This window comes from Leuciscus leuciscus (genome assembly GCF_965113295.1).
Source record: "Leuciscus leuciscus genome assembly, chromosome: 5".
NCBI lineage: Eukaryota > Metazoa > Chordata > Actinopteri > Cypriniformes > Leuciscidae > Leuciscus > Leuciscus leuciscus.
In genome coordinates, this window is record NC_138729.1 from 21492429 (window position 1) to 21516357 (window position 23929).

Sequence of the window (23929 nt, forward strand, 5' to 3'; positions counted from 1 at the left end):
ATGAATGAATGAATGAATGAATGAATGAATGAATGAATGAATGAATGAATGAATGAATGAATGAATGAATGAATGAATGAATGAATGAATGAATGAATGAATGAATGAATGAATGGGATAATGGGGCAATGAGGAATGGTTTCTCATAAGGCGCACAATCAGGAAAAGCACAAATAAAAACAAGGACATCCGTCACACTATTAATCATTCTCTATTACTACACCAACAGTAATCTACCAATAAAATATATACACTATAGTCATCTACCAATAAAATATATACACTAATAGTCATCTACCAATACTCTTCACAAATCACTGAGTATAAGCAAGGAGAGTGGGCTGCCTTTGGGAATGATAGTGTTCAGACTGCTATGAGCTGTCAAATATGTTGTCAAATTATGTTGGATATGTTTATGTTAAATATATAAAAAAATGCCACTGAAAATAAGTTAAAAGAAAAAGCACTACAGCATATCAAGCACAGGTGTGGGTATCCATTACCTTTCAATGTATAGTAAATCTCTAGGAAAGGATGTGAGACAAGATTGAAGTTCAAGATGAAAGTACAATTGAAAGAAGAACCTAAAACCTAATTAAATGTGGCACATTCAGCAAAGCAAAATGAATAATTACAGAATATAAAACATTATTTAAAAGGTTAAATCAGTTTAATTCTCTTCTTAATCATCTTACTTAGTTTAGGGGCAGTTGGGAGGGTGGTTATGAGGACAGCTGATGTTATATTGACTAAGAAAAACTCTTGCAGCTCAGGGATGTCATCCTGTTAAAAAAAAAGAAAAGAATATGTTTCTTGATTAATTCAAACATGATAAAAATGTCCTGGATTGAATTAATATCGAAAAATCATTCTTCATTAATTAACAATAAAATGTGAAATGTTAAAACTGTAGTCACTATTCCCTTTCACACATTAAACCCGGTAGGTTACTGTAAAATTTCTATAAGATTGACTTTCCTTTTAAATACACAAAATGTGCTTTTCCCACACGCAATGGCATTCTGTCATTTTACCAGTAAGATATCACTCACATATTAAACTAAATTGAATCAACACTGAACTGACTACAGCTGAATAATGACACTATTGTCTTTTTAAATGGCCATGTTAACACATGATTTGTAAACAGTAATTTACCAGTAATTTACCAGTAAAACTGTATGTGTGAAAGGGGCTAATCTTAAATCAGCAGCATCATACATCTATGATGGTGATGGGGATGGACACAGATGTCTGTCCATCCTGCATGATCACAGAGCTGGAGACGTATCTGAAGTCCTGGCCTGGTTGGGCTAAGGCTCCCCCAGTCTGTCTGAGGTCCTGCAAAGAGCCTTGCACAGTCTCATAGCTTATATTTACAGCACCTGTGGGGGAAAGTAGCAATATTTACATCCCCATACTTCAGGACATCACTGTTTGATTTTTCTAGCGTAACTAACCTGATGCACCAAACTCTCTGTTTATGTAAATTCGGATGGTGGTGTCTTTCTCATCTGTGGTGATTTTTAAGGATGAGGGGGCGATGCTAAGCAAACCAAACGGCTCGTCACTAGCTTCCACGCTCACCACTGCTTCACGACCCTGAGCGCTCAGAGCTGCCATTCCCGTATTGGTAACCCCTGAGAGAATTATATACATGATTATTATATATAAAATAAAATAAATAGATTAAATAATAAGTTGTGTATAGAATAAGCACAACCTAAAGTGTTCATAATTATGTTAAGTGAGATGAGACAAGATAATAAGACAACAGCTAATGCTAACAATATGCTAAAATAAGATCTAATTTTAACCCCCCCACCCCAAACTTTGCCTTGCTTTCTATTAAAATATGTAAACATCCTTAAAACAAGATAATATACCTGACAAGAAAAATATTTATTTAGAAAAATCTTACATGTATAAATGCTAACAGTAAATGTTAGCGGCCTTTGTTAAACATGGTAACATGAGATGAACTTGAATGAAACTTTCAAGGAACTCATTCATGTGCATGTTTCTGATAAATACCTTTGGTTTGTATATTTGATAGGATAACTCTGTACTCCTCTCTTTCTTCTGGTGTGGTATCCTCAAGTAGCTTTAACACTATAGTATTATTTAGCATTCCCTGAAACCGAAAATGAGGTAGAACATTAATCCTCATTGTCCTTGAAGGATTAGGTGTTGTTCAATACAAAACCAATACATGGGCTTGACTGTTTAAAATAAACGTTCAAATGATCTGGTCAAACAGCATGTTTTTCTACATTACCTCAGAGAAAAAGAGAGTTCCCAAGGTGTCTGTGAAAGTCATTGAGACTCGAGGGCCTTCAATTCTCCAATCCACTGTGACATTTCCAATAGCAGGAGCTGTTCTCTCCACCAACAGAGACAAACTCTCACCTGTTGAATACAATGAACATCTAACCTTAGCTATGAACTATTTTATTAGTGTAATAAGTTGGTATTGCATGTTTTTCAACCCTTTACTGATATTTGAGATGTTCATGTTAGCCTGAGATGTGTGGGAGTATAAAAGTTAATCTTCCTTGCTGACTACATTAACTGTTACTCTAGTTGCAAAGACAACTGTATTTACAAGGATAGAATTCACGAGTCCTGTCATGCATGCATGATGACACAAACCATCTCCCAATGTAGCAGCTGTTGCAGATCGCTCTTCACTCATCTCATCAGTAACTATATTACTAGTTACTATGGAGCACATACTGATGCCTAATTATCCATTTACAACATGTTTCAAATGCCTCCACACTTGCACATAACACTAATAGAAGTTAAATAAATTATGTCACTCTTAAACCCACCTCTGTCTTTTGGGAAATTACATAAATAAATATATAATGATGCCTTTTAATCAAGTCTGGTCCGCTTACCTGCGGTGGATTAACATGAATAAAGGGCTGTTCACACCAAAGATAATAATTGTAAAGCTTTAATTAACATTTTAATTATACGAGAACAGCAAATTCCACACTACAGCTATAACGATATCATTGGAAATACTTTCAGAATGATAATTTCCAGCTGATGAATGATTAAAAAAATCAATAAATTGACAGCTAATCAGAATTTACCTGACTTTAAAGAGTTTGAGTAACTGCAGCATGCTCTTATAATAAATAGAACGTAATTGTTTGTTAGTGTGGATGCTAATATAGATATACTGTAGTTATAATTCTTGGTCTTAAATATTGGAAATTAAAGAAAACACTGACCCTCTCTGACGATGACCGATCGTGAGGCTGTATGGAAACCCACAACCCCTGCTGCGTTGTCATTGGCCAGGATGAGGATGGTGACGGTGTCCGAACTGGGAAGGATACGGCTACCACCCTCAGTACTCACTAACCCAATCTGTAAAGTCTCATTGTCTTCAGGTTCCGTGTCATCCGTGATGACAAACTCAAGAGTCTTCTTTACATCACCTTAAAGGAACATACAAGAGGTCATTCATCTACTGCAAAATTGTTGAAATGAAGAATGGACTTCAGTTAGGCTTTACACACTTTTATTTATTTATATTTATGTTTTTATTTATTTATTTGTTTGACTGATATTTTTGGGTTTATTTGATTTATTCTTTCATTCATTTGTTCAAATTGCTCCCCAAACTTTTGAGTGTAACAAGCAGCATAGAAATGCAGATTTCACCATTCACAGCCACTAGTAAAAAAAAAAAGTAAAAAAACACAGTATTAAGCAACTCGTTTAACCCTGCATTAAAAAGACCAAAGCAATACTAACCATGAGTATTGCTTTGTATATACCCTAGGTATATATATAGTGTGAATTATTCTGCCAAGGTAAAGTATGACTACTGTGAAACAAAGTTTCAAGTGTAAAAAGCCCAAATATCAAAAGCATAATTATACTGCTAAAGTAACTCTTTTGACTTGGCATGGCTATTGTTGTAATGTACATACATCAAAAACAATGTAGATAAGACTTACCCTCAGCAAAGATGAGGGTCTCCCCTGTCCCATTGAAGTCAGCGTTGGGAGTGGCACTGCCACCAACATACTTCCATTCCACTGTAACCTGTCCCATACTGCCTCCTCTCCTCTCAATGACCAGCAGCACTGTAGTTTTGGGTTCCTCCCTCACTTCCAGATACAGCCCATCTTGAGTGGCATTGGGGTTAATGCTGTAGAGCATAAATATTCCAAACGCATCTCCATTCATCCCTATAGTCACCAAAGCTACGTCCGGTTGCTGGATCATTGGCAAGTTCTTGGCAGTTACAGTCATGTTGACCAAGCTAACCTTCAGGATTTTAATCATGAAACTCTCATCCACCTCTGGCAAAGAGTCAGTCAAGATGGTTACAGTGAGGTTAGCGACTCCCGATCTGTCCAGCATGGTGGTGGTCTGAGCCGTCATGGTTATGTAGTCGCTCCCAGCAACAGCTTGTGAGCTAAACAGCGAGGCGGCCGCTGTGGTGTTTTTTATATAGGTAAAGGTTTGTGGGGAAGGACTCAATTGTCTGGCCCCAGATGTTACCCAGAAGCAACTCGCTCTGGGGGTGCTGATGAAGCTGAAAGCTTGGCAAGCTCGCTCTCTAAGGCAGAACGCTGCGCAGAAATTCAAGACGTTTGTGTCTGTGGTGATGTTGATGGTTCTGCGGAGGGCATTAGATGGCGCTCCAGCCAATGGAGAATCATAGTAAACCAGGAAATCTCGGCCTTCCCTTTGAGCATTGCTTACAATATCAATCTCAGACGTGCTGTAAACGATCTCCAGCATGCCAAAATTACCACCACTGCAGTGAAAACACACAAAAAACAACATAATGTACCATCCAAAACTAAATTAGTTTAAAAAATGGGAAACAAAGGCACATTACCTTCTTCGAACTGTAACGTTAGCAATAGAGATCCCTTCCAGTGGCTCCTGGACGCGGTATACTGCTTGCTCGAAGTACACGGTTCCGTGAGGGTTGTCATTGGCAGGAACAATGATATCGACCTCTTTCTCAGGCCCAATGTTCCCACCATTGCTAGCACTTACAAGCTGAACCTTTATAACCTAAAATAAACAGATAGTTTTAAGTAATATAGAGATTTCATACATCCTTTTGAAGCTTAAAAAACAAAACAAGACTTGCCTCTTCAATTTCAGGTACATCATCAGCCAAAACCTCCACTTTCAGTGTCTTTAATGTTTCTCCAGGATCAAACCTGACCTCACCAGACAAAGGTCGGAGATCACCAGTGGCAGGTCTCCCATTGACTGTGGCTCTCCACTGGACAACGACAATGCCCATAGTCCCAGCATTCCTCACTATGGGTAGGGAGACCTCAAATGCATTCACTGCTGGCTCCTCAACTGTGATGGGTGCAGCCTGAAAAACTAACAATCAAAAATATATTACATCTCTTCAATTATGTGTCACCACATCAGCAATATGTAGAACATTTAACATATGTTGCATTTGACAAGCATGTTATTCATAATAAACAAACCAAAAGATCCATATGGATCATCTGAGGGTAGGATGGTAATGATGGCCTGTGTGAGGTCCCCCAGGAGAGCGCCACCGGTGGTCTGGTTGAGAAGCTCAATTCGGAAAGTCTCTTCCAGCTCAGGCACCACATCGTTGATGATGATTATGGGAACAGGCTTGCTACTCTCTCCCTCAAGCAAAACCACATCAGAGGAGGCCACACTGTAGTCCTCACCTATATATCACAATCAGAAACATATGATATATAAAAAAATATATATACAGACTACAGACATACTGTATATATATATATATATATATATATATATATATATATATATTAGTTTCTGACTTTCTGACTTGAACCCAGAGAGACACCCCCAGGAGGCAAGGTTCATATTAGCTGAAATACATCTTCATTAAAACTCACCCACTCTAGCGCTCATTGGCACTGCTCTGAACTTGACAGACACATCGGCAAAAATCCCTCCAACACGTGTTACATTGATAATAGGCCCGGTGTAGTACTCGGGCACGCTCACTGCTGAGGAAGACAGTTGTAGCACCCCAAAGGCATCATCGCTGGCCTCTATAATGACCTGAGAAACTGTGGCGTTCTGTGGGCCAAGTCGAGGGGAAAGTGCAACTGGAAAACCAAACAGTTATTCTTAGCACACATCCTGACTTTAAAAAAAAAAAAAATTTATGAAGTATTGCTTTGCGCGTTTCTTATATAATAATTCAAGAAATCTTCCAAGTGACTCTTACCTGGTCGGAGTTGCAGCCCTTCAACCAAAGTGACATTGACAAGCTCCAAAAACACAGACTCCGCCCTCTCTGGTTCCTCATCATCAAGTACCCTCAGGGTCACATTTACTTCACTCTGATTAGCTGAGAATATCACCGACTCCACAACAGCCACGAAGTCATTCCCTGCACTGGCCCGACCCACTCCTGGTGTGCTATATGGAGCTGCATCAGTGTCCCTCAATGTTCGGTATGTCACTCGCACTCTTCCCATTAACCCCTTTCTCCTCTGTATGGACAGGGTGATGACAGCATTTGCTTCTGCCACACGGACTAGCCTGCTGCTGTCAGAGAATACAAAAAGTCCATAAGGGTCATCACTGGCCAATACAGTCAGCGTGGCAGTAGTTTCCTTCCCAAGTCGACCATGGGAAACATTAGTGAGGCGGACTCTGAAGCTTTTGTCGAGTTCTGGAGTGTCATCTTGGGAAATCAGTAGGTAGATGCTTCCAACAGTCCGGCCCACATTAAAGGTCACGTTGCCAGATCTATAAACAAGTTCTCCCTCTGAATTAGCATCTGCCTCCCAGTACAAGGTCACATTGGACAGAGCGCCAAAGGTACGAATCACCTGTGAAAAACAACTCATATTAAACATTAACATTTCTCTCATTTGTACTAATGGTTTTCATGTTGGTTTCATGTAGATTTCATGTTTAAATATTTTTTAAAGACACTAAAAATTATTTATATTTCAAATTAATGCTGTTCTATATGCTGAAAAAAAATGATCATGGTCTCCACAAAAGTATCAAGCAGCACAACTCCTTTCAACATTGATAATAATGATACATGTTTCTTGAGCACCAAATCAGCATATTAGAATTATTTCTGAAGGATCAATGTGACACTGAAGACTGGAGTAATGATGCTGAACATTCAGCTTTATCACAGGAATAAACTGCATTTTATAATACAGTTCTTTTAAATTGTAATATTATTACACAATATTATTGTTATTACTATATTTACTATATATCTGCATGTTTATTGCACCACATGACTTTAGTTTATTGCAGTGAAACAGATTAATTAAAATATTTTATAGAGATATAACATTCAAAAACAAGCATAATTGTATAAAATCATACACTGCCGTTCAGAAGTTTGGTATCGTAAGATTTTTTAAATGTTTTTAATGTTCTCTAATGCTCACCAAGGCTGCATTCATTTGATAAAATAAAAAAAGTGAAATATTATTAAAATTTTTCTGAATCTGTTTTCTATTTGAATATATTATAAAATGTGATTTATCCCTGTGATCAAAGCTGATTTTTTTGTATCATACTCCGGTCTTCAAAGTTAAATGATCCTTCAGAAATCATTCTAATATGCTGATTTGCTGCACAAGAAACATGTATTATTATTATTATTAATGTTGAAAACAGTTGTGTATATTTCAGGATTCTTAGATGAATAGAAAGTAAAACAACAGCATTTATTAGAAATATAAATATTTTGTAACATTATGCACTAGTGATCAAAAGTTTGGGGTCAGTACAAATTATATTTTTTTATTTTTTTTTAGGGGGAAAGAAAACAGCATATTAGAATGATTTCTGAAGGATCATGTGACACTGAAGACTAAAGTAATGATGCTGAAAATTCAGCTTTACCATCACAGGAATACATTACATTTTAAAGTATTCAAATAGAAAACAGTTTTTAAATTGTAATAATACTTCACTATATTACTGTTTTTACTTAATTTTGTATCAAATAAATGCAGCCTTGGTGAGAAGAAGAGACTTCTTCAGGCTCCTCAACATTAAAATATCTTACCAATCCCAAACTTTTAAACAGCATTGTACAGTATATGTGCATTTTTACACATTTTTAAATAAATTATTAGATGAGAGGCAATGGATGACACGTTTAATAACTAGGACAGACCTGCAGCACTACAGTACTCCTGCCCTCCTCAGGCTCTGTGCCGTTCACAGTCAGAGAGTCAGCACTAAACTGGAAGATGCCATGAGCCTCATCAGAGGCCGCGATGGTCACGATGATACGAGCAGCAGCACCCAGGTTAGCTTCAGAGCAAAACAGAATATTATCATTATACAAATCATGATATAAAAGAAGAGACAAAAATGAAAACTCTTCACCATACTACTACTTTTAGACACTTTCTAAAGAAGAGCACCAAGATGCGTGACAGAGGTGAACCTTGACATTTTCAAAACATAATATATACTGGGCTTCCTTAAACATGAAGGCTATTTGCTTTTCCCACGTCTCTACTGGTATTGCTCACAGGCCTTAGCACTATGTAAACAGCTTGGCAGAAATCAGGGTCAACAATCCAGAGTCTAAGGGATTTGACCGTTATAGGCAGCTCTTAAACTTTACAACTTTTAATCTAGGACTTACAAAATAAAGCTTGTGTAAGGGGTGACCTTAATTACACAATAAATCAACAAAAGAAAGAAAAACAAAAAGCACAGTAAGCAGTGAATTAGCATTGGTTAAAAGAAGTTCTGTTGAAAAGCTCTGCCAAGGCCCAAAGGACAGATAATGGGGCATGTAGTGCCTCTGAAATGCCAAAGCAGCAGCTATTCAATAGTTCGGAAATAATAAAAAAACAAACAAAACCTCTTTTGCTCGACCTGAAGGGAACTTTGACAATATTAAGAGGCACTTTAGATTTAAAGTCAAGCTGATATTTCAGATTTTCTCACAGGATCCAATCTGGTATTACAACAAATAATGGGAATGAGGGAAGAGCAAACACTGAAACACGCAAATGCATGCAGACTTAAGAATCTTACCATAATGATAGAGAAAGGATGGAAGAAAGAGATCAGTGTCAGTCTCGCCACTTCCACTGCCTTCGCTTGCAAAAAATGGATCAACTAAAAGAGCACACAGGAGCCAGACAGGAGCACACAGGATTCATTCCAGAGATAACAGGAATCACACATAGTACATATTGAAATCAAACAGAATGTTCCATAATCATGGCCAAACAGCATGAATGGAGCCCACAGGAGACATGCATGCGGAGAGAGGGAAGGTAAAAGAGAGGACACAGAATCATTCTGAAAAGCAAGTTTTCTTACCTCCTCCATTTGGATTGAAGAGCTCCACTCTGAAGACTTTGTCCAACTCTGGCACCAAGTTGTCTATAATAGTCACATTGATGTACTTAAATCTCTCGCCAGGCAAGAAGTCTAGAAATCCCTCTGTGTCCTGTCAGAAGATGGAAAGGAATTGTGCCATTTTAATATACAAAGGAATTTCAGTAGGCAATCTCGGTAACGAAAAATGACTCTCCTTTTGTTGGACTGTATAAGAGAGCAAAGACTAACAACGTACACACAATTGTTCAAATGTTTGGGGTTGGTAAGATTCTTTATTGTCTTTAAGAGGTCTTTAAATCTCACCAAGGCAGCATTTATTTGATCAAAAATACAGTAAAACAGTAATAGTGTGGAAAAAGTATTTCAATTTAAAATAACTGTTTTTTAATAACTGTCTTCAGTGGCACATTATCATTTGACATGAGGATCATGTCTTATTATTATCAATGTTCAAAAAACTTAGCTTGAGGAAACCTTGATGTATTTTCATGTTCAAGATTCTCTGACTAATAGAAAGTTCAAAAGAGCAGCATTGCTTTGAAACATATTTTGTTTTTCATTACTAATGTCTTTACTGTCACTTTTGATTTGATGCATTCTTGCTGAAGAAAAGTATGAACTTAAAGATGTTTAACAGATGTTGATACCTCATAGTCCTCTGAACCAGCAGCTGTGAATGGAGACGTACGATAGCCCACCATCACCCTTCCCAGCAGCCCTTGTGCTCTGGCCACCAGCAGACTGACCACACCAGCCTCCTCTTGAACAGTCACATGCGCCTCCTCCAGTGAGGGTCTGATCATGCCCACGGGCACTGGGGTAGTTTGAAACTGAAGCAGGCCTGAAATTATATTAATAAGCAGTCATGTATAATATGTGGCTGTATAAACTAAATAATTAAGCTATATATACACAATATCACAATATGAAATAAATGTTTTTCTCCAAAACACGTTGGCCACAATTATTGGCACCCCTAGAATTATTTATGAGTAAAATATCTCTGAAGTATATTCCCATTAATATTTACCTCTTTTTTTTAGCACACCAGGGTGACTAGGGACATGAAATTGTCTAGCTATGACTTCTTGTTTCACAGGAGTTTAAAAATGAGGAAACGCAAAGGCCAAATTCCTTTAATCATCCATCACAATGAGTAAAACCAAAGAATATAGTTCTGATGTGCATCAAAAGATTGTTGAGCATCACAAAAGAGCAAAAGAGAAAGTGGCTGTAAGAAAATAGCTAAAGAATTGAAAATCCCCATTTTGACCATCAGGGCAATAATTAAGAAGTTCCAATCAACTAAATATGTTACGAGTCTGCCAGGAAGAAGACGTGTGTCTATATTGTCTTAATGGACGGTGAGGAGGAAAGATTGAGTGGCCAAAGACTCTCCAAGGAACACAGATGGAGAATTGCAGAGATAAGTTAGGTTATTACTTTTAGTTTTTGATCATATTTGCCAGGGGTGCCATTAATTCTGACCACAACTGTATATGTGTGTATACTGTATATATATCAATGTACCATATGGATGATCGCTGGCTTTGACAGTAATATTATTGATGGAATTTCTTGGGTCAATGCTGGCTCCACTGGTGGGAGTTGAACCTGGTTTTCCATCACCTGATTCAGCTGACACCAGCCTAACCCGGAAGTGCTCATCGACCTCAGGCAGGTCATCATTTAGAACCAGCAGGTTTAAAACCTGAGAGACACGAGACATCATATATGAAGACAATTATGACTGAGACTTTGCTATTAGTCAATGCATTTACACCGTCAGTTTAACAAACGTAGCTAAAACCACCACTAGATGGAGCCATATTAACAATTTTGCTCAACATCTATTCTCAGATCTGCAGAAACCTGGAGCGCTGCAGGTGCAAGATCATTTCCTTATGAAAAATAAACTGCATTGATTAACATAAAAAACATTTTTGCTTTCAATTTTCAATTTTGATAATGATGATATTTCATTTTTAATTTTGAATACTGGTGGTTAATGTATTTTTGTATTTCAATTTATTTCATACACAATTGTCATTTGAACAGATGCAGCCCATGTATTGCACATGTATAATACTATTACACTGTTAATTAGTGGTCCTGTGGTCATTAATAATAACTGCTTGACAGGTCAATCCTCTTACCTCAGAGCGCTGGCCCGGCAGGAAATGGATGGAGCCTGAAACATTGGCAAAGTCGGAGGTGTTTGACGAGTCTGCGAGAGAATCAACCTGAGTGACGGTGTAGCTTACATAGACGTGGTCCAGAGAACCACGTGTGCGCTCCACTACACAGGAGATCATAGAGCCCTCCTCAGATATCTGATAAAGAAAGGATAAAGGTCATCGTAAGCTAAGTGTAGCAGAACAAAATGAACTCCAGGACCTTTTAACAGAATTATTTTAACCATTCAGAATTGAATTAGTTGTTGTTAGGTTGAAAGGTTATAAACTCGGACTGAGAAACAGATGCAGTTTTGACAGGATAAAATGTGAATTATGTGCAACTTTAAGTAACATGATCATTAAACACTGTACAAGAATTTACATTTCACTTAAGTCGCTAAATGTTCGGATTCCTTTTTCTGCTTGGTCATGTTTCTATTTGTTGAGCGCATAAGAGAAAGCACATGCTACTATGTCTCTTCTGTCACAAGTTGACAGGTCTTTCTCTGAAGGAATTCACTGACCATCTGTCTTATTAATCGAACAAGCCATTGGAGATGCCATGCATCCAATCTCCTTGAAGAGAAGAATGCACACGCCATCCATCCAGGCGTGAAGATAAATTAAATATACATGAAGACATGGTCTCACAACTAGGGGTCATGTTGCAGGCTTTCGGAGGGGAGGTAAACCAAACACTGACAAAGAAGCAACTTGGGTACTTAATCAAATAATACATTCATTAGACCTTAATTGTCCTGGTCAGAAGGCTGTCTGTTTAGCCACATTACAGATTTCTCAGTGTGTGTGTATGTGTGTGTGTGTGTGTGTGTACCTACTTAACTATATTTTGGGGACAAATTTGTACCCAGAAGTAACCAAAACCTAACAAAATCTCCAAAAATCTCCACGTCTTTAGGGACGTCCTCATTTGTAAATCTGGTATAAAAATAATGTAAAGTTTTTTTTTGTTTTTTTTTTTATGCAGAAAGTTTTGTGTGATTTGTAGGTTAAAGAGTAAGGTTAGTGTAAGGGGATATAATATAAAGTTTGTACAGTATAAAAACCTTTACGTCTATGGAATATCCCCATTTAGACAGCCTAGTAAACGTGTGTGTGTGTGTGTGTGTGTGTGTGTGTGTGTGTGTGTGTGTGTGTGTGTGTGTGTGTGTGTGTGTGTGTGTGTGTGTGTGTGTGTGTGTGTGTGTGTGTGTGTGTAGATACAGATACTGTGTAGACAGTGCAGTTGTACCAGTTATTTCATGCTGGTATTGTTCACTCACTTAAGAAACTGTATTGTACTGTATTGTATTGCATAGTGACAATAAATTATTTGGATAATGATATGTGAAAGATTTTAGTTTTTTTGTTTTTGCACCTACATCTGGTATACAGGAACCGGTAAAGCCGAAAAGTCCATTGGCATTATCACTCTTCATGACTCTGAGAATGGCGCTAGGTCTGGGCATTGGCAGACGGGCTCCACCTTGAACAGCCACCAGCTGTAGGTAGAAAACCTCCTCACCCTCCTCTTCTTGATCGTCCCGTACTTGGACTAAAAACGACTTCATTTTCTCCTCCTGTCTGTATGTCAGGTACCCTGACACGTTGTGGAGGTCGGTCTTGGCTGGTTGGTTGTGTAGCTCGTGAATCTCAGAGCGGTTGAGCCAGCTGGTGTACAGCCGGAGGTCTTGTAGAAGACCAGTGAAGCGCTGTTCACCATCTGGGTTGGAACCGATCCTAATAGGTGCAGCATCTGTACGGAGGAAGTTAAATGTAAGGAGTTAGGATGGGTGGTGTGGCTTTGTGGGTAAAGATCTGGGCTGGCAACCACAATGGTATGTTTAAACCCCAGAAGATATTATGCTTGAATGTTACCACAGGTTGCTCCAGGTGTGTGTATTTCCGAAGATAACGTGAGAGGTGCTTGTCACAGACTACGATGCTAAATGGCAGTAGGTGGTTGGCGTTAATATGTGGTAGCTAAGGTGTTCTGAGTGCTTTTCTAGGTAATTGCAAACAGGACAAAGTCAAAAAAGCTTGGTCCCTAAATATGGCTCAGGTTTCTACTTTAATGTAAGTGTAACAAGGTTTTTCTTCTTTCATTTTCATTCAAGTTTGTTTAAGTTTCATTCAAGAAAGAAAGAACAAGCTTTCTAATGCCACAATATCAAATTATAAAATTAATAAAATAAAATAAAATATTCAGATTATTATAGTCCTTAGTTTGTGCTTCTCTCTGACCATGGTGTTCAGAGCTGTGGGTGCTGGCTGTGACCATGGGTGTTTATATGCAACCGTAGAGTGTTTGGCATAGTTTGGTTGCTTTTAATGCAAGTCTATGGGACTTTTTCTTTTCTTATTTCACCAATGAAAATCATGTTGCATCATAAATTCACATAATCTATCCTGCAGACTTAAAAAAGAACATGCAGACATAAAACAAAACTAAGAAACAGCAGTGTATTCAAGCAAGTACAGTCTCTGGCCCAGCTAATAAAACATAATGAAATGTCTTTATAGAAATACAATGTGGCAACATATTTGTGTCCCTTCCAATCACCATTGACATAGCCTTCTTATTGGGCCGGTGCAGGTGGAGAAGAGGAGAACTTTCTATGAAGTGACAGCAGTGAAATTGGAATAAAAAGGGTAGAGTTCATCCTCATTGGTTACACCAGCTTCAAGCAGTAACCTCCTGACCACCAGAGAGACATTCAAAGGCACACAACTGTACAAATTGAGGAAATACGCTTCATGGAGCCCAAACAAGAACATTGAACAAAGGCCGTAATCACCAGTTAAGCTAACAATCCGAGACGATCTCAGATATCCTTGCAGTTTATGTGTACATTCACTTGACTGACAATGGCATAAGAGACGTCAAGAAAGTCTTAGTGGGGGCTCTTATGTTTTCAGTTAGAGAGAGTATGCCGGCTGCTTTCATGTGCTGTTAACAATGTCCAGAAGTGGCCCAGTGTTCATTCAAGCATATCTTCCTGTGAAACACTAGACAATGGCACAGGGCTCTCACAACAGGCTCTTACCAGATATGGGCCAGAAGAATGGATGAGGAACCACATCTTATTGCTTGACCAACACAAAGATTAGGAATTTCTCTTTAAGGGGAACTTAAGTAAATATGGCAGAGGTGGTTTCCTAATTTGTAATGCAGTTGTTTCCATTGAATTTATTTCAGCATCCCAAACTTTCTCCATGTTTCTAAGTAAGACTTTGATGAAAATTATGTGAAATTATGAAAATGATTTTAATGAAGATATGAAATAAAGGGTAGCATCAGTAGAATACCCAAACACAGGTATATTATCTACTTCATATATATTTAATAATAAACAAATTCCTTATTTATTAGTTTGTTAGAATCGATAAATATGTTATTTAATCAATACAATTTGTAATAATAATAACAATTATAATAATGTTTGTGTGTTTATGTATTTTATACACAATCTATCAAATAAATTAAAAATAAAACAAAAATCAAAGTTGAAAAATGTGGTCCCTAAATATGGCTTAGGTTCCTCCTTTAGTGCAAGTCTTTAAACAATATTTTGTTAGTTATTATTAGGGACAAATGACAACATGTGCAGTCCAAACTTACTCAGATTTGAAAAAAATAAATACAAATAATACAAATTTTACTCACCATTTATAATGGCTTCTCCTTTTAGACTCTTAATCCCCCCAGGGATTGGGCTCCCATCCAGATAAAACTCAATGATTCCATCTTCCACAGCAATGATGACATGAACCCATGTATTATCCTCTACAAATTTAGTTGCAGTAGCTCGGGCCACCTGTGTGATGTTAGATCCTATGGTTGTGTAATGAAGCATAACAGTAACGTGGGACTCATTGGTCTGGACCTGAACTCCATAATAGATAGTTCCATTCCCGTTGCCTTTAGAAACAATAAACCCATCTGTATTGGGCTTGGGCATCAGCCAGACTGACAGAGTGAAGTTAGCCAGGTTCTGTGGAACCTGCAGATGGGTTTCTGGACTGATGGACCCATAAGCTCCAGGAAGTCCGGAGAAGAAGAATGCATCTGTGCCTGCGTGGCGTCTCCTGGCATGTGGTCGTAGCTCAACAGCCTGTGGAAATGAGGCCATCAATATCAGGTCTTCCATGGGCGGCAGACCATGTGGGAAAGCTCCTGACAGGATTTCCCAGGCCACACGCACATCTCCGAAGGTGCCTTGCTGTCGAAGTATGGTGAAGGATGTGACATCCAACATGTCATTGACTGATAAGACGTCCTCTGCTACCTCACGCTCCAGACTCTCAGGGGCAATAGCGAAAACTCCAAATGGGTCGTCATTGAAGGGAATGAGAACGGATGCCTTGAGGTCTTTCTTTGCCAGTTTTCCGCCTTCACCAGGATAGCCACCTACAGACAACATTGTTTGATGTTGGTCACCAGCATTAGGTATATTTTACATGCTGGAACCAGAGGTCACATTAGACTTCCGCATTGACCGGCATTTTGACAGATAGGGTCGAAAAAATTCTGTCATAATCTATTATTACCCATCATTTTAATTTTCATATTTTAATGATAATAAGCCATTTAATATATGGCAATAATGACAGAAGGCTTCCAGATTTTTCCATCACTGCTAGAAAAATTCTGTCAATGATGGAAAATTTTCGGTTAACGCTACCTCTGGCTGGAACCAGAATGGGATGCTGGTTGCTGGTTTTCTGGTCACACCAGCTAGGCTACACTAGCTCAGTTTCCCTTTAGAATAGCATGACTTTGCTGGTCCACCAGCAAGACCAGCACTATACCAGCATAATCCAGCCTGGACCAACGTGGAATCCACGCTAGTTTATGATGGAGTTTCCAGCAGGGATGAAACTGTGTAATAGCATTTGATTGGACAAAAATATGTGTAGTGTAGGATGTCATCAATATTTTCCAGAAAAGAAAGACTGTAGACTAGCATATAGATTGCTTTCATTGGGGTCTTTAAGAATAATTATTTAAACCATTGGCCACTGACATTGACTTTACCTGAGACGTTCATAAGTCTGAGCTCATAAAACTCATTGAACTCTGGGAGCTTGTCGGAGATGGCTTGAAGAACAATAGGTTTTGTCTTCTCCCCTGTGCCAAATATTATAGAACCAGATGTGTTCAGAAATTCCTGGTGAGGTTCAAGGGGGGTGTCATTGGCAAACAGCTGCCAGTATATCGTGACATTGCCAAAGTGTCCTTTGTCTCGAATAACACTGGAGACACAAATGGAAACATGATTACTTCAATTCTAATACTAAAAGCCAAAATCGATCTGTGCTGTAAAATTTACATCTGGTTCAACTGTACATTAGAGATTGAGAATTAGAGACTCACTAAAAGTTATTGGTTCTTCCCTCCTCCACTGGTTTTTGAGTGGAATCCAGAGAGAATATTCCATTGGCATCATCATTGGCCTCGATCACCACTGTTGCAGTGTCTCGACCATATACCACTGCATCACCTGAAAAAATCCATTTACAAACACAATTATAGGATACAAGTACAGTATTACTCTCATAATACCTTATATTTATAGACAGCAAGGCAACTCTTATATCTCAAGCATTAGCAGGGTAAGTCATTACATCCGTCTGCCTCAACCACCCATGCACTCACTCACCCATGTATTCATTCACTCACTCACTCACTCATGCATCCACTCCCTCAAACTCCCTCACTTACCCACCCTGCCGAATGCCTATTTTAGTATATTTTAAAATGTAATTTATTCCTGATGGCAAACTTGAATTACTCTAGACTACAGTTTCACACGATTTGCTGTTAAATAATCATTTCATATTATTACTTACTAGAAAGTTCAAAAGAACAACATTTATTTGAAATAGAAATCTTCTGTAACATTACAAATGCCTTTATTGTCATCATCAATTTAATTTAATGCTGAATAAAAGTATTTATAAAAATAAACTCCTCAAACCTTTGAACAGTAGTGTATATAGCAAACAAAATGAATGATTGGAATATTCATTGTGACCAAGCTATATATATATAATTTATGGAAATTAACCAGATTATGTCATAGCTTATATATATATATATATATATATATATATATATATATATATATATATATATTATAAAATTTGGATTTTATACATTTGTTTCAAATTCAAACAAAATCCTCTCATCCAGCCATCTCCTCCCTTCCTTTTTCATCCTCATCCTTTTCACCAAATATGTGTTTTAGGTGGACAGATCAATACAGTAGAAAGAACATCAAATTAAATTTGGATTTTGGAAAATAATGTCTTTTCTGTTAACCAAATACTTTTTAATCTTCGCTATTGCTTCAATGCAAATGAACAAGAGTGCCGTTATTTGTTGTGTTGTGACGTGCATGTTCAAGTAAGCCAGATATGCGCAGATTCTGATCATGATGACTCACGAATTGAGTATTTGCGCTATGTATGCGCAGATTTGGTTTACACGAAATTCCCCAGCAAAGTGAGTAAACATAATAAGTAACATGCCAAATTGGCCATTAATTTGACACCAGTACCCGTTAGAGTTGATTTTTACCCGTATTTGGCGGGTTGGCGGGTGTTAATTTCAAACCCTGTATATATATATCCCATTATATAATAGCTCGGAAATGTTAAAAATAAATGTTTACGATTTGCACAAATAAGCATTCAAATAATTATCATTATTAAAGTTTGATCAAGCATGAATGCAGACAGATTTATAATGAAGAATAGAAACATGTTGCCAGAATCTTTTTCAAATTTCTCATTAATAAATGCTTGTGCTTTAAAATTTGTGGTAACACATTTGCTCAACATTCACACATAACTGTCACGCTAAATACTGCATCATTCTACACGAGACACTGTCGTATTTGGTACAAGCTAAACACATCAATCATATTAATCTCATATCTCAGCATCACATCATAATAACGCCCAGCATGCATCTGAACGCAGTCCCTCAGGCAAGTGGTAAAACCTCCAGAGAGAAAGCACTGGGTGGGTTTGTTTTGTGATGTGCAGAAGGACAGTTCAGTAATTAACTTTCTACAGTCACCCAACACTTTTCCTCAATGTGTGTGTGTGTGTTCCACAATGCAAGGATTAGAGAGGGCTTTTGAGAGTCAAGGCCAATCAACAGAGCTTTGTGTGAATCAAAACAAATGTTTAATGGGGTGGATTTATTGGCTCTGCAGAACAGTTGAAGAGTTGGAGAGGAGGATTTGTCTCTCAGAGTGGGAATTTAATGAAGCTAATTGGGTAATATAGACAATGCACATAAAACATGGAGATTTGTAAGACTGGCACCCAAACACATGCATCACAAATCAAACTTCAACGAAAGTTGAAAGAGACCAAAAGTTTGCAACATAAAATGCACTGAATGTCTGGTTAATTAAAACTTAATGCAGAGGATGAGACAAACCTGTAGCATTGAAGAGAACTATGTAGAATGGTTCATCTGTCTCTGGTAGGTCATCATCTACCACAGCAACTGATATGTTCTTCATCCACTCTCCAAAATCAAAGACCAGCATTGAGTCGTTACGCAGTGGAGTGAAGTCACCTGGTGATGTGTCACCATACTCAAAACGGTACTTCACTGTGGTGATAAAATTAGCTAGCCCAGCTCGCAGAATGGTAAAATTGGCCACGCCCCCTTCTTGCACTCTCTGAACCACAGGCTCTAGAGAACACATTACAAACAAGAACAAAATGACGTTTTATATTGACAGTGAGCAAATATAACATAGCCTACCACACCAATGACCTGGATTGGTAAAGGGGTCTATTACAGAACACTGTTTCCACTTCAGAGTAAGAAAAATAAATAAATTACTGTTTAAAAGTTTAGGATTAGTTCATCAATGTTGTTTTTGAAAGAAGTTTCTTATGCTCAACAAATATGGATTTATTTGATCAAAATTCAGTACAAACAGTAATATTGTGAAATATTATTATAATTTAACTGTTGGATAAATCACCTTTTTTAATGTATTTTAAAATGTAATTTTTTCCTGAAAAATTACGGCAGCCACTTTCTTCTCACAGTCATAGTCTTCAGTGTCACATGATCCTTTAGAAATCATAATTTGCTGATTTGGTGCTCAACAAACATTTATTATTATTATTATAAATGTTGAAAACCTGTTGTGCTATTTATTATTTCTTTGTAGAAAACAAAATTAATTTTTTCATAATTCTTTGAAAAGAATAAAAAAATATTGAAAGTAATATTTGAATTTGTGACAATATAAAAGTACTTCCCGTGGGCTCACCACCTGCAGGAGGGACCGTAAGGGGCCGGTGCTGAGAGGATCGGGCGGCAGTCGAAGGCAGAGGCCTCGACGACCCGATCCCTGGACATGGAAACTAGCTCTAGGGACGTGGAACGTCACCTCGCTGGCAGGGAAGGAGCCTGAGATTGTGCGTGAGGTTGAGAGGTTCCGACTAGAGATAGTCGGGATCACCTCTACGCACGGCTTGGGCTCTGGAACCACACTCCTTGAGAGAGGATGGACTCTTCACCACTCTGGAGTTGCCCATGGTGTGGGTTTGCTTATAGCCCCCCAGCTCAGCCGCCATGTGTTGGAGTTTACCCCGGTGAACGAGAGGGTCGTTTCCCTGTGCCTACGGGTCGGGGATAGGTCTCTCACTGTCGTGTGTGCCTACGGGCCAAACGGCAGTGCAGAGTACCCGGCCTTCTTGGAGTCTCTGGGAGGGGTGCTGGAAAGTGCTCCGACTGGGGACTCCGTCGTTCTACTGGGGGACTTCAATGCCCACGTGGGCAGCGAAAGTGACACCTGGAGGGGCATGATTGGGAGGAACGGCCCCCCTGATCTGAACCCGAGCGGTGTTCAGTTATTGGACTTCTGTGCTAGTTACAGTTTGTCCATAACGAACACCATGTTCAAGCATAAGGGTGTCCATCAGTGCACGTGGCACCAGGACACCCTAGGCCGTAGGTCGATGATCGACTTTGTGGTCGTTTCATCTGACCTGCGGCCGTATGTCTTGGACACTCGGGTAAAGAGAGGGGCGGAGCTGTCAACTGATCACCACCTGGTGGTGAGTTGGATCCGATGGCGGGGGAGGAAGCTGGACAGACTCGGCAGACCCAAACGTACTGTGAGGGTCTGCTGGGAACGTTTGGCAGAGTCTCCTGTCAGAGAGATCTTCAACTCCCACCTCCGGCGGAGCTTCGACCGGATCCCGAGGGAGGTTGGAGATATTGAGTCCGAGTGGACCATGTTTTCCACCTCCATTGTCGAAGCGGCCGCTCGGAGCTGTGGCCGTAAGGTCTCCGGTGCCTGTCGAGGCGGCAATCCCCGAACCCGGTGGTGGACACTGGAAGTAAGGGATGCCGTCAAGCTGAAGAAGGAGTTCTATCGGGCCTGGTTGGATTGTGGGACTCCTGAGGCAGCTGACAGGTACCGGCAGGCCAAGCGAACTGCAGCCCGGGTGGTTGTGGAGGCAAAAACTCGGGCCTGGGAGGAGTTCGGTGAGGCCATGGAGAAGGACTATCGGCTTGCCTCGAAGAGATTCTGGCAAACCGTCCGGCGCCTCAGAAGGGGGAAGCAGTGCCCTACCAACGCTGTCTACAGTAGAGGTGGGGAGCTGTTGACCTCAACTGGGGATGTCGTTGGACGGTGGAAGGAATACTTCGAGGATCTCCTCAATCCCGCCATTGTGTCTTCCATTGAGGAAGCAGAGGCTGAGAGCTCAGAGCTGGACTCGTCCATTACCCAAGCTGAAGTCACCGAGGTAGTCAAGAAACTCCTCGGTGGCAAGGCACCGGGGGTGGATGAGATCCGCCCTGAGTACCTCAAGTCTCTGGATGCTGTGGGGCTGTCTTGGCTGACACGCCTCTGCAGCATCGCGTGGCGGTCGGGACAGTGCCTCTGGGATGGCAGACCGGGGTGGTGGTCCCTCTTTTTAAGAAGGGGGACCGGAGGGTGTGTTCCAACTACAGGGGGATCACACTTCTCAGCCTCCCTGGGAAAGTCTATGCCAGGGTACTGGAGAGGAGAATACAGCCGATAGTAGAGCCTCGGATTCAGGAGGAACAGTGCAGTTTTCGTCCAGGCCGTGGAACACTGGACCAGCTCTATACCCTCTACAGGGTGCTGGAGGGTTCATGGGAGTTTGCCCAACCAATCCACATGTGCTTTGTGGATTTGGAGAAGGCATTCGACTGTGTCCCTCGCGGCGGCCTGTGGAGGGTGCTCCGGGAGTATGGGGTCCGGGGTCCTTTGCTAAGGGCTGTCCGGTCCCTGTACGACCGAAGCAGGAGCTTGGTTCGCATTGCCGGCAGTAAGTCAGACTTGTTCCCGGTGCATGTTGGACTCCGGCAGGGCTGCCCTTTGTTGCCGGTTCTGTTCATAATTTTTATGGACAGAATTTCTAGGCGCAGCCAGGGGCCGGAGGGTGTCAGGTTTGGTGACAACACGATTTCGTCTCTGCTCTTTGCGGATGATGTTGTCGTGTTGGCCTTATCAAACCAGGACCTTCAGCATGCACTGGGACGGTTTGCAGCCGAGTGTGAAGCGGCTGGGATGAGAATCAGCATCTCCAAATCCGAGGCCATGGTCCTCAGTCGGAAAAGGGTGGCTTGCCCACTTCAGGTTGGTGGAGAGTTCCTGCCTCAAGTGGAGGAGTATCTTGGGGTATCTTGGGGTTTTGTTCACGAATGAGGGAAGGATGGAACGGGAGATTGACAGACGGATCGGTGCAGCTTCTGCAGTAATGCGGTCGATGCACCGGTCTGTCGTGGTGATGAAAGAGCTGAGCCGCAAGGCGAAGCTCTCGATTTACCGGTCAATCTACGTTCCTACTCTCACCTATGGTCATGAGCTTTGGGTCTTGACCGAAAGGACAAGATCCCGGATACAGGCGGCCGAAATGAGCTTTCTCCGCAGGGTGGCTGGGCGATCCCTTAGAGATAGGGTGAGAAGCTCTGTCACTAGGGAGGAGCTCAGAGTAGAGCCGCTGCTCCTCCACATCGAGAGGGGTCAGCTGAGGTGGCTTGGGCATCTGTTCCGGATGCCTCCTGGACGCCTTCCCGGGAAGGTGTTCCGGGCGCGTCCCACTGGGAGGAGACCCCGGGGAAGACCTAGGACACACTGGAGAGACTATGTCTCCCGGCTGGCCTGGGAACGCCTCGGTGTCCCCCTGGAAGAGCTGGAGGAAGTGTCTAGGGAGAGGGAAGTCTGGGCATCTCTGCTTAGACTGCTGGCCCCGCGACCCGGCCCCGTATAAGCGGAAGAAGATGGATGGATGGATGGACAATATAAAAGTATTCACTGTCAATTTTGGTCAATTTAATGAATCCTTTCTAAAAAATAAATAACGTATTCATTTGTTTATATACTGTATATAAACTTCTCACAATAGTTGTTTTATTTCCCACAATATGAATTTACACGTCACAATGGGACACTTTTTTTACTTATTTTAAACTTTAGCTTGCTGTTTCCCCTGCTGAAAAGTACAGCATAAACCAGCAGGAATTCTATGCAGGGGGCTCATTTGTAACCTTTTTATCTTCAAATGAATATTTTCATTGTAATATTACAAACATACCGGCAAAATATATTGGATCATCATTCTCACGAATGCTTAACCTTGCACTGAGATTGTTTCCTAGTCTTGCTCCACCAAATGTATTCAGAAGGGTGATGGTGAAATTTTCAATTTTCTCTGGGATCTGCATCAAACAAAAGATCAGTTTGTAATATAGATATGTTTGTCTTCATTAAACAGAAGTATCTACAATGGCTAAAGCTTACCTCATCTGGCACAGAAAATAGGGTCAGGTTCTTCAGGTACTCCCCTTCAGCAAAGATGATCTCACCCTGCACTGGGTTGATGTCTCCTGAATGGGTCGGCTCAAGAACCCAGAAGACTGACACGTTCCCAAACCTACCCCTGCTTCTCCCAATGGGATAGGATGCTATCAGGGATCATAATGCGATATTATTTTAAACTGAAAAACAACTGAAACTAAAAGATAAGAAAGTAAAGTGACCCAAAGCTGTAGCTTAAAGATCTCTGTACCTGACTGAACATCTATGGCTTTACTCTCATTGATGGTGAAGTCTAGACCAGATTGAATGAACTCAATGACCCCAAATGGGTCATCACTCTTACGCACGGTAATGTTGACCTGCCTTCGGTTACCAAGGCGACTAGCTGGCGTGCTGTGGCTACTAAGGACCACTGAGAATGTCTCATCTAGCTGAAGACAAAACATCAGACAAAGTTTTATAAGTCAGGCTTACTTAAAATTCACAAAGTCAGTTCATTACAGGGTATATGACAATCCTTAGTCACCACTAATCATTAGTCCTGAGGACTTA

At 40.3% G+C, this 23929-nt stretch overlaps 1 protein-coding gene across 1 annotated transcript in view; it reads right to left on the minus strand.

The window, feature by feature from the left end:
• Window positions 1-23929, minus strand: part of adgrv1 (adhesion G protein-coupled receptor V1) — a 154774-nt gene that overhangs the window by 92819 nt on the left and 38026 nt on the right. Inside the window, exons 14-39 of the mRNA XM_082169978.1 lie at window positions 23628-23808; window positions 23360-23523; window positions 23154-23277; window positions 18997-19257; window positions 16918-17044; window positions 16579-16796; window positions 15208-15951; window positions 12923-13296; window positions 11520-11696; window positions 10894-11074; window positions 10011-10204; window positions 9343-9472; window positions 9052-9135; window positions 8174-8313; window positions 6242-6851; window positions 5904-6119; window positions 5493-5708; window positions 5135-5379; window positions 4874-5055; window positions 3981-4789; window positions 3246-3455; window positions 2279-2409; window positions 2035-2134; window positions 1461-1640; window positions 1222-1385; window positions 696-783 (exon numbers count right to left, since the gene is read on the minus strand). Coding sequence (XP_082026104.1) covers window positions 696-783; window positions 1222-1385; window positions 1461-1640; window positions 2035-2134; window positions 2279-2409; window positions 3246-3455; window positions 3981-4789; window positions 4874-5055; window positions 5135-5379; window positions 5493-5708; window positions 5904-6119; window positions 6242-6851; window positions 8174-8313; window positions 9052-9135; window positions 9343-9472; window positions 10011-10204; window positions 10894-11074; window positions 11520-11696; window positions 12923-13296; window positions 15208-15951; window positions 16579-16796; window positions 16918-17044; window positions 18997-19257; window positions 23154-23277; window positions 23360-23523; window positions 23628-23808 — 6250 coding nt within the window. The remainder of the gene's footprint in view (window positions 1-695; window positions 784-1221; window positions 1386-1460; window positions 1641-2034; window positions 2135-2278; window positions 2410-3245; window positions 3456-3980; window positions 4790-4873; window positions 5056-5134; window positions 5380-5492; window positions 5709-5903; window positions 6120-6241; window positions 6852-8173; window positions 8314-9051; window positions 9136-9342; window positions 9473-10010; window positions 10205-10893; window positions 11075-11519; window positions 11697-12922; window positions 13297-15207; window positions 15952-16578; window positions 16797-16917; window positions 17045-18996; window positions 19258-23153; window positions 23278-23359; window positions 23524-23627; window positions 23809-23929) is intronic.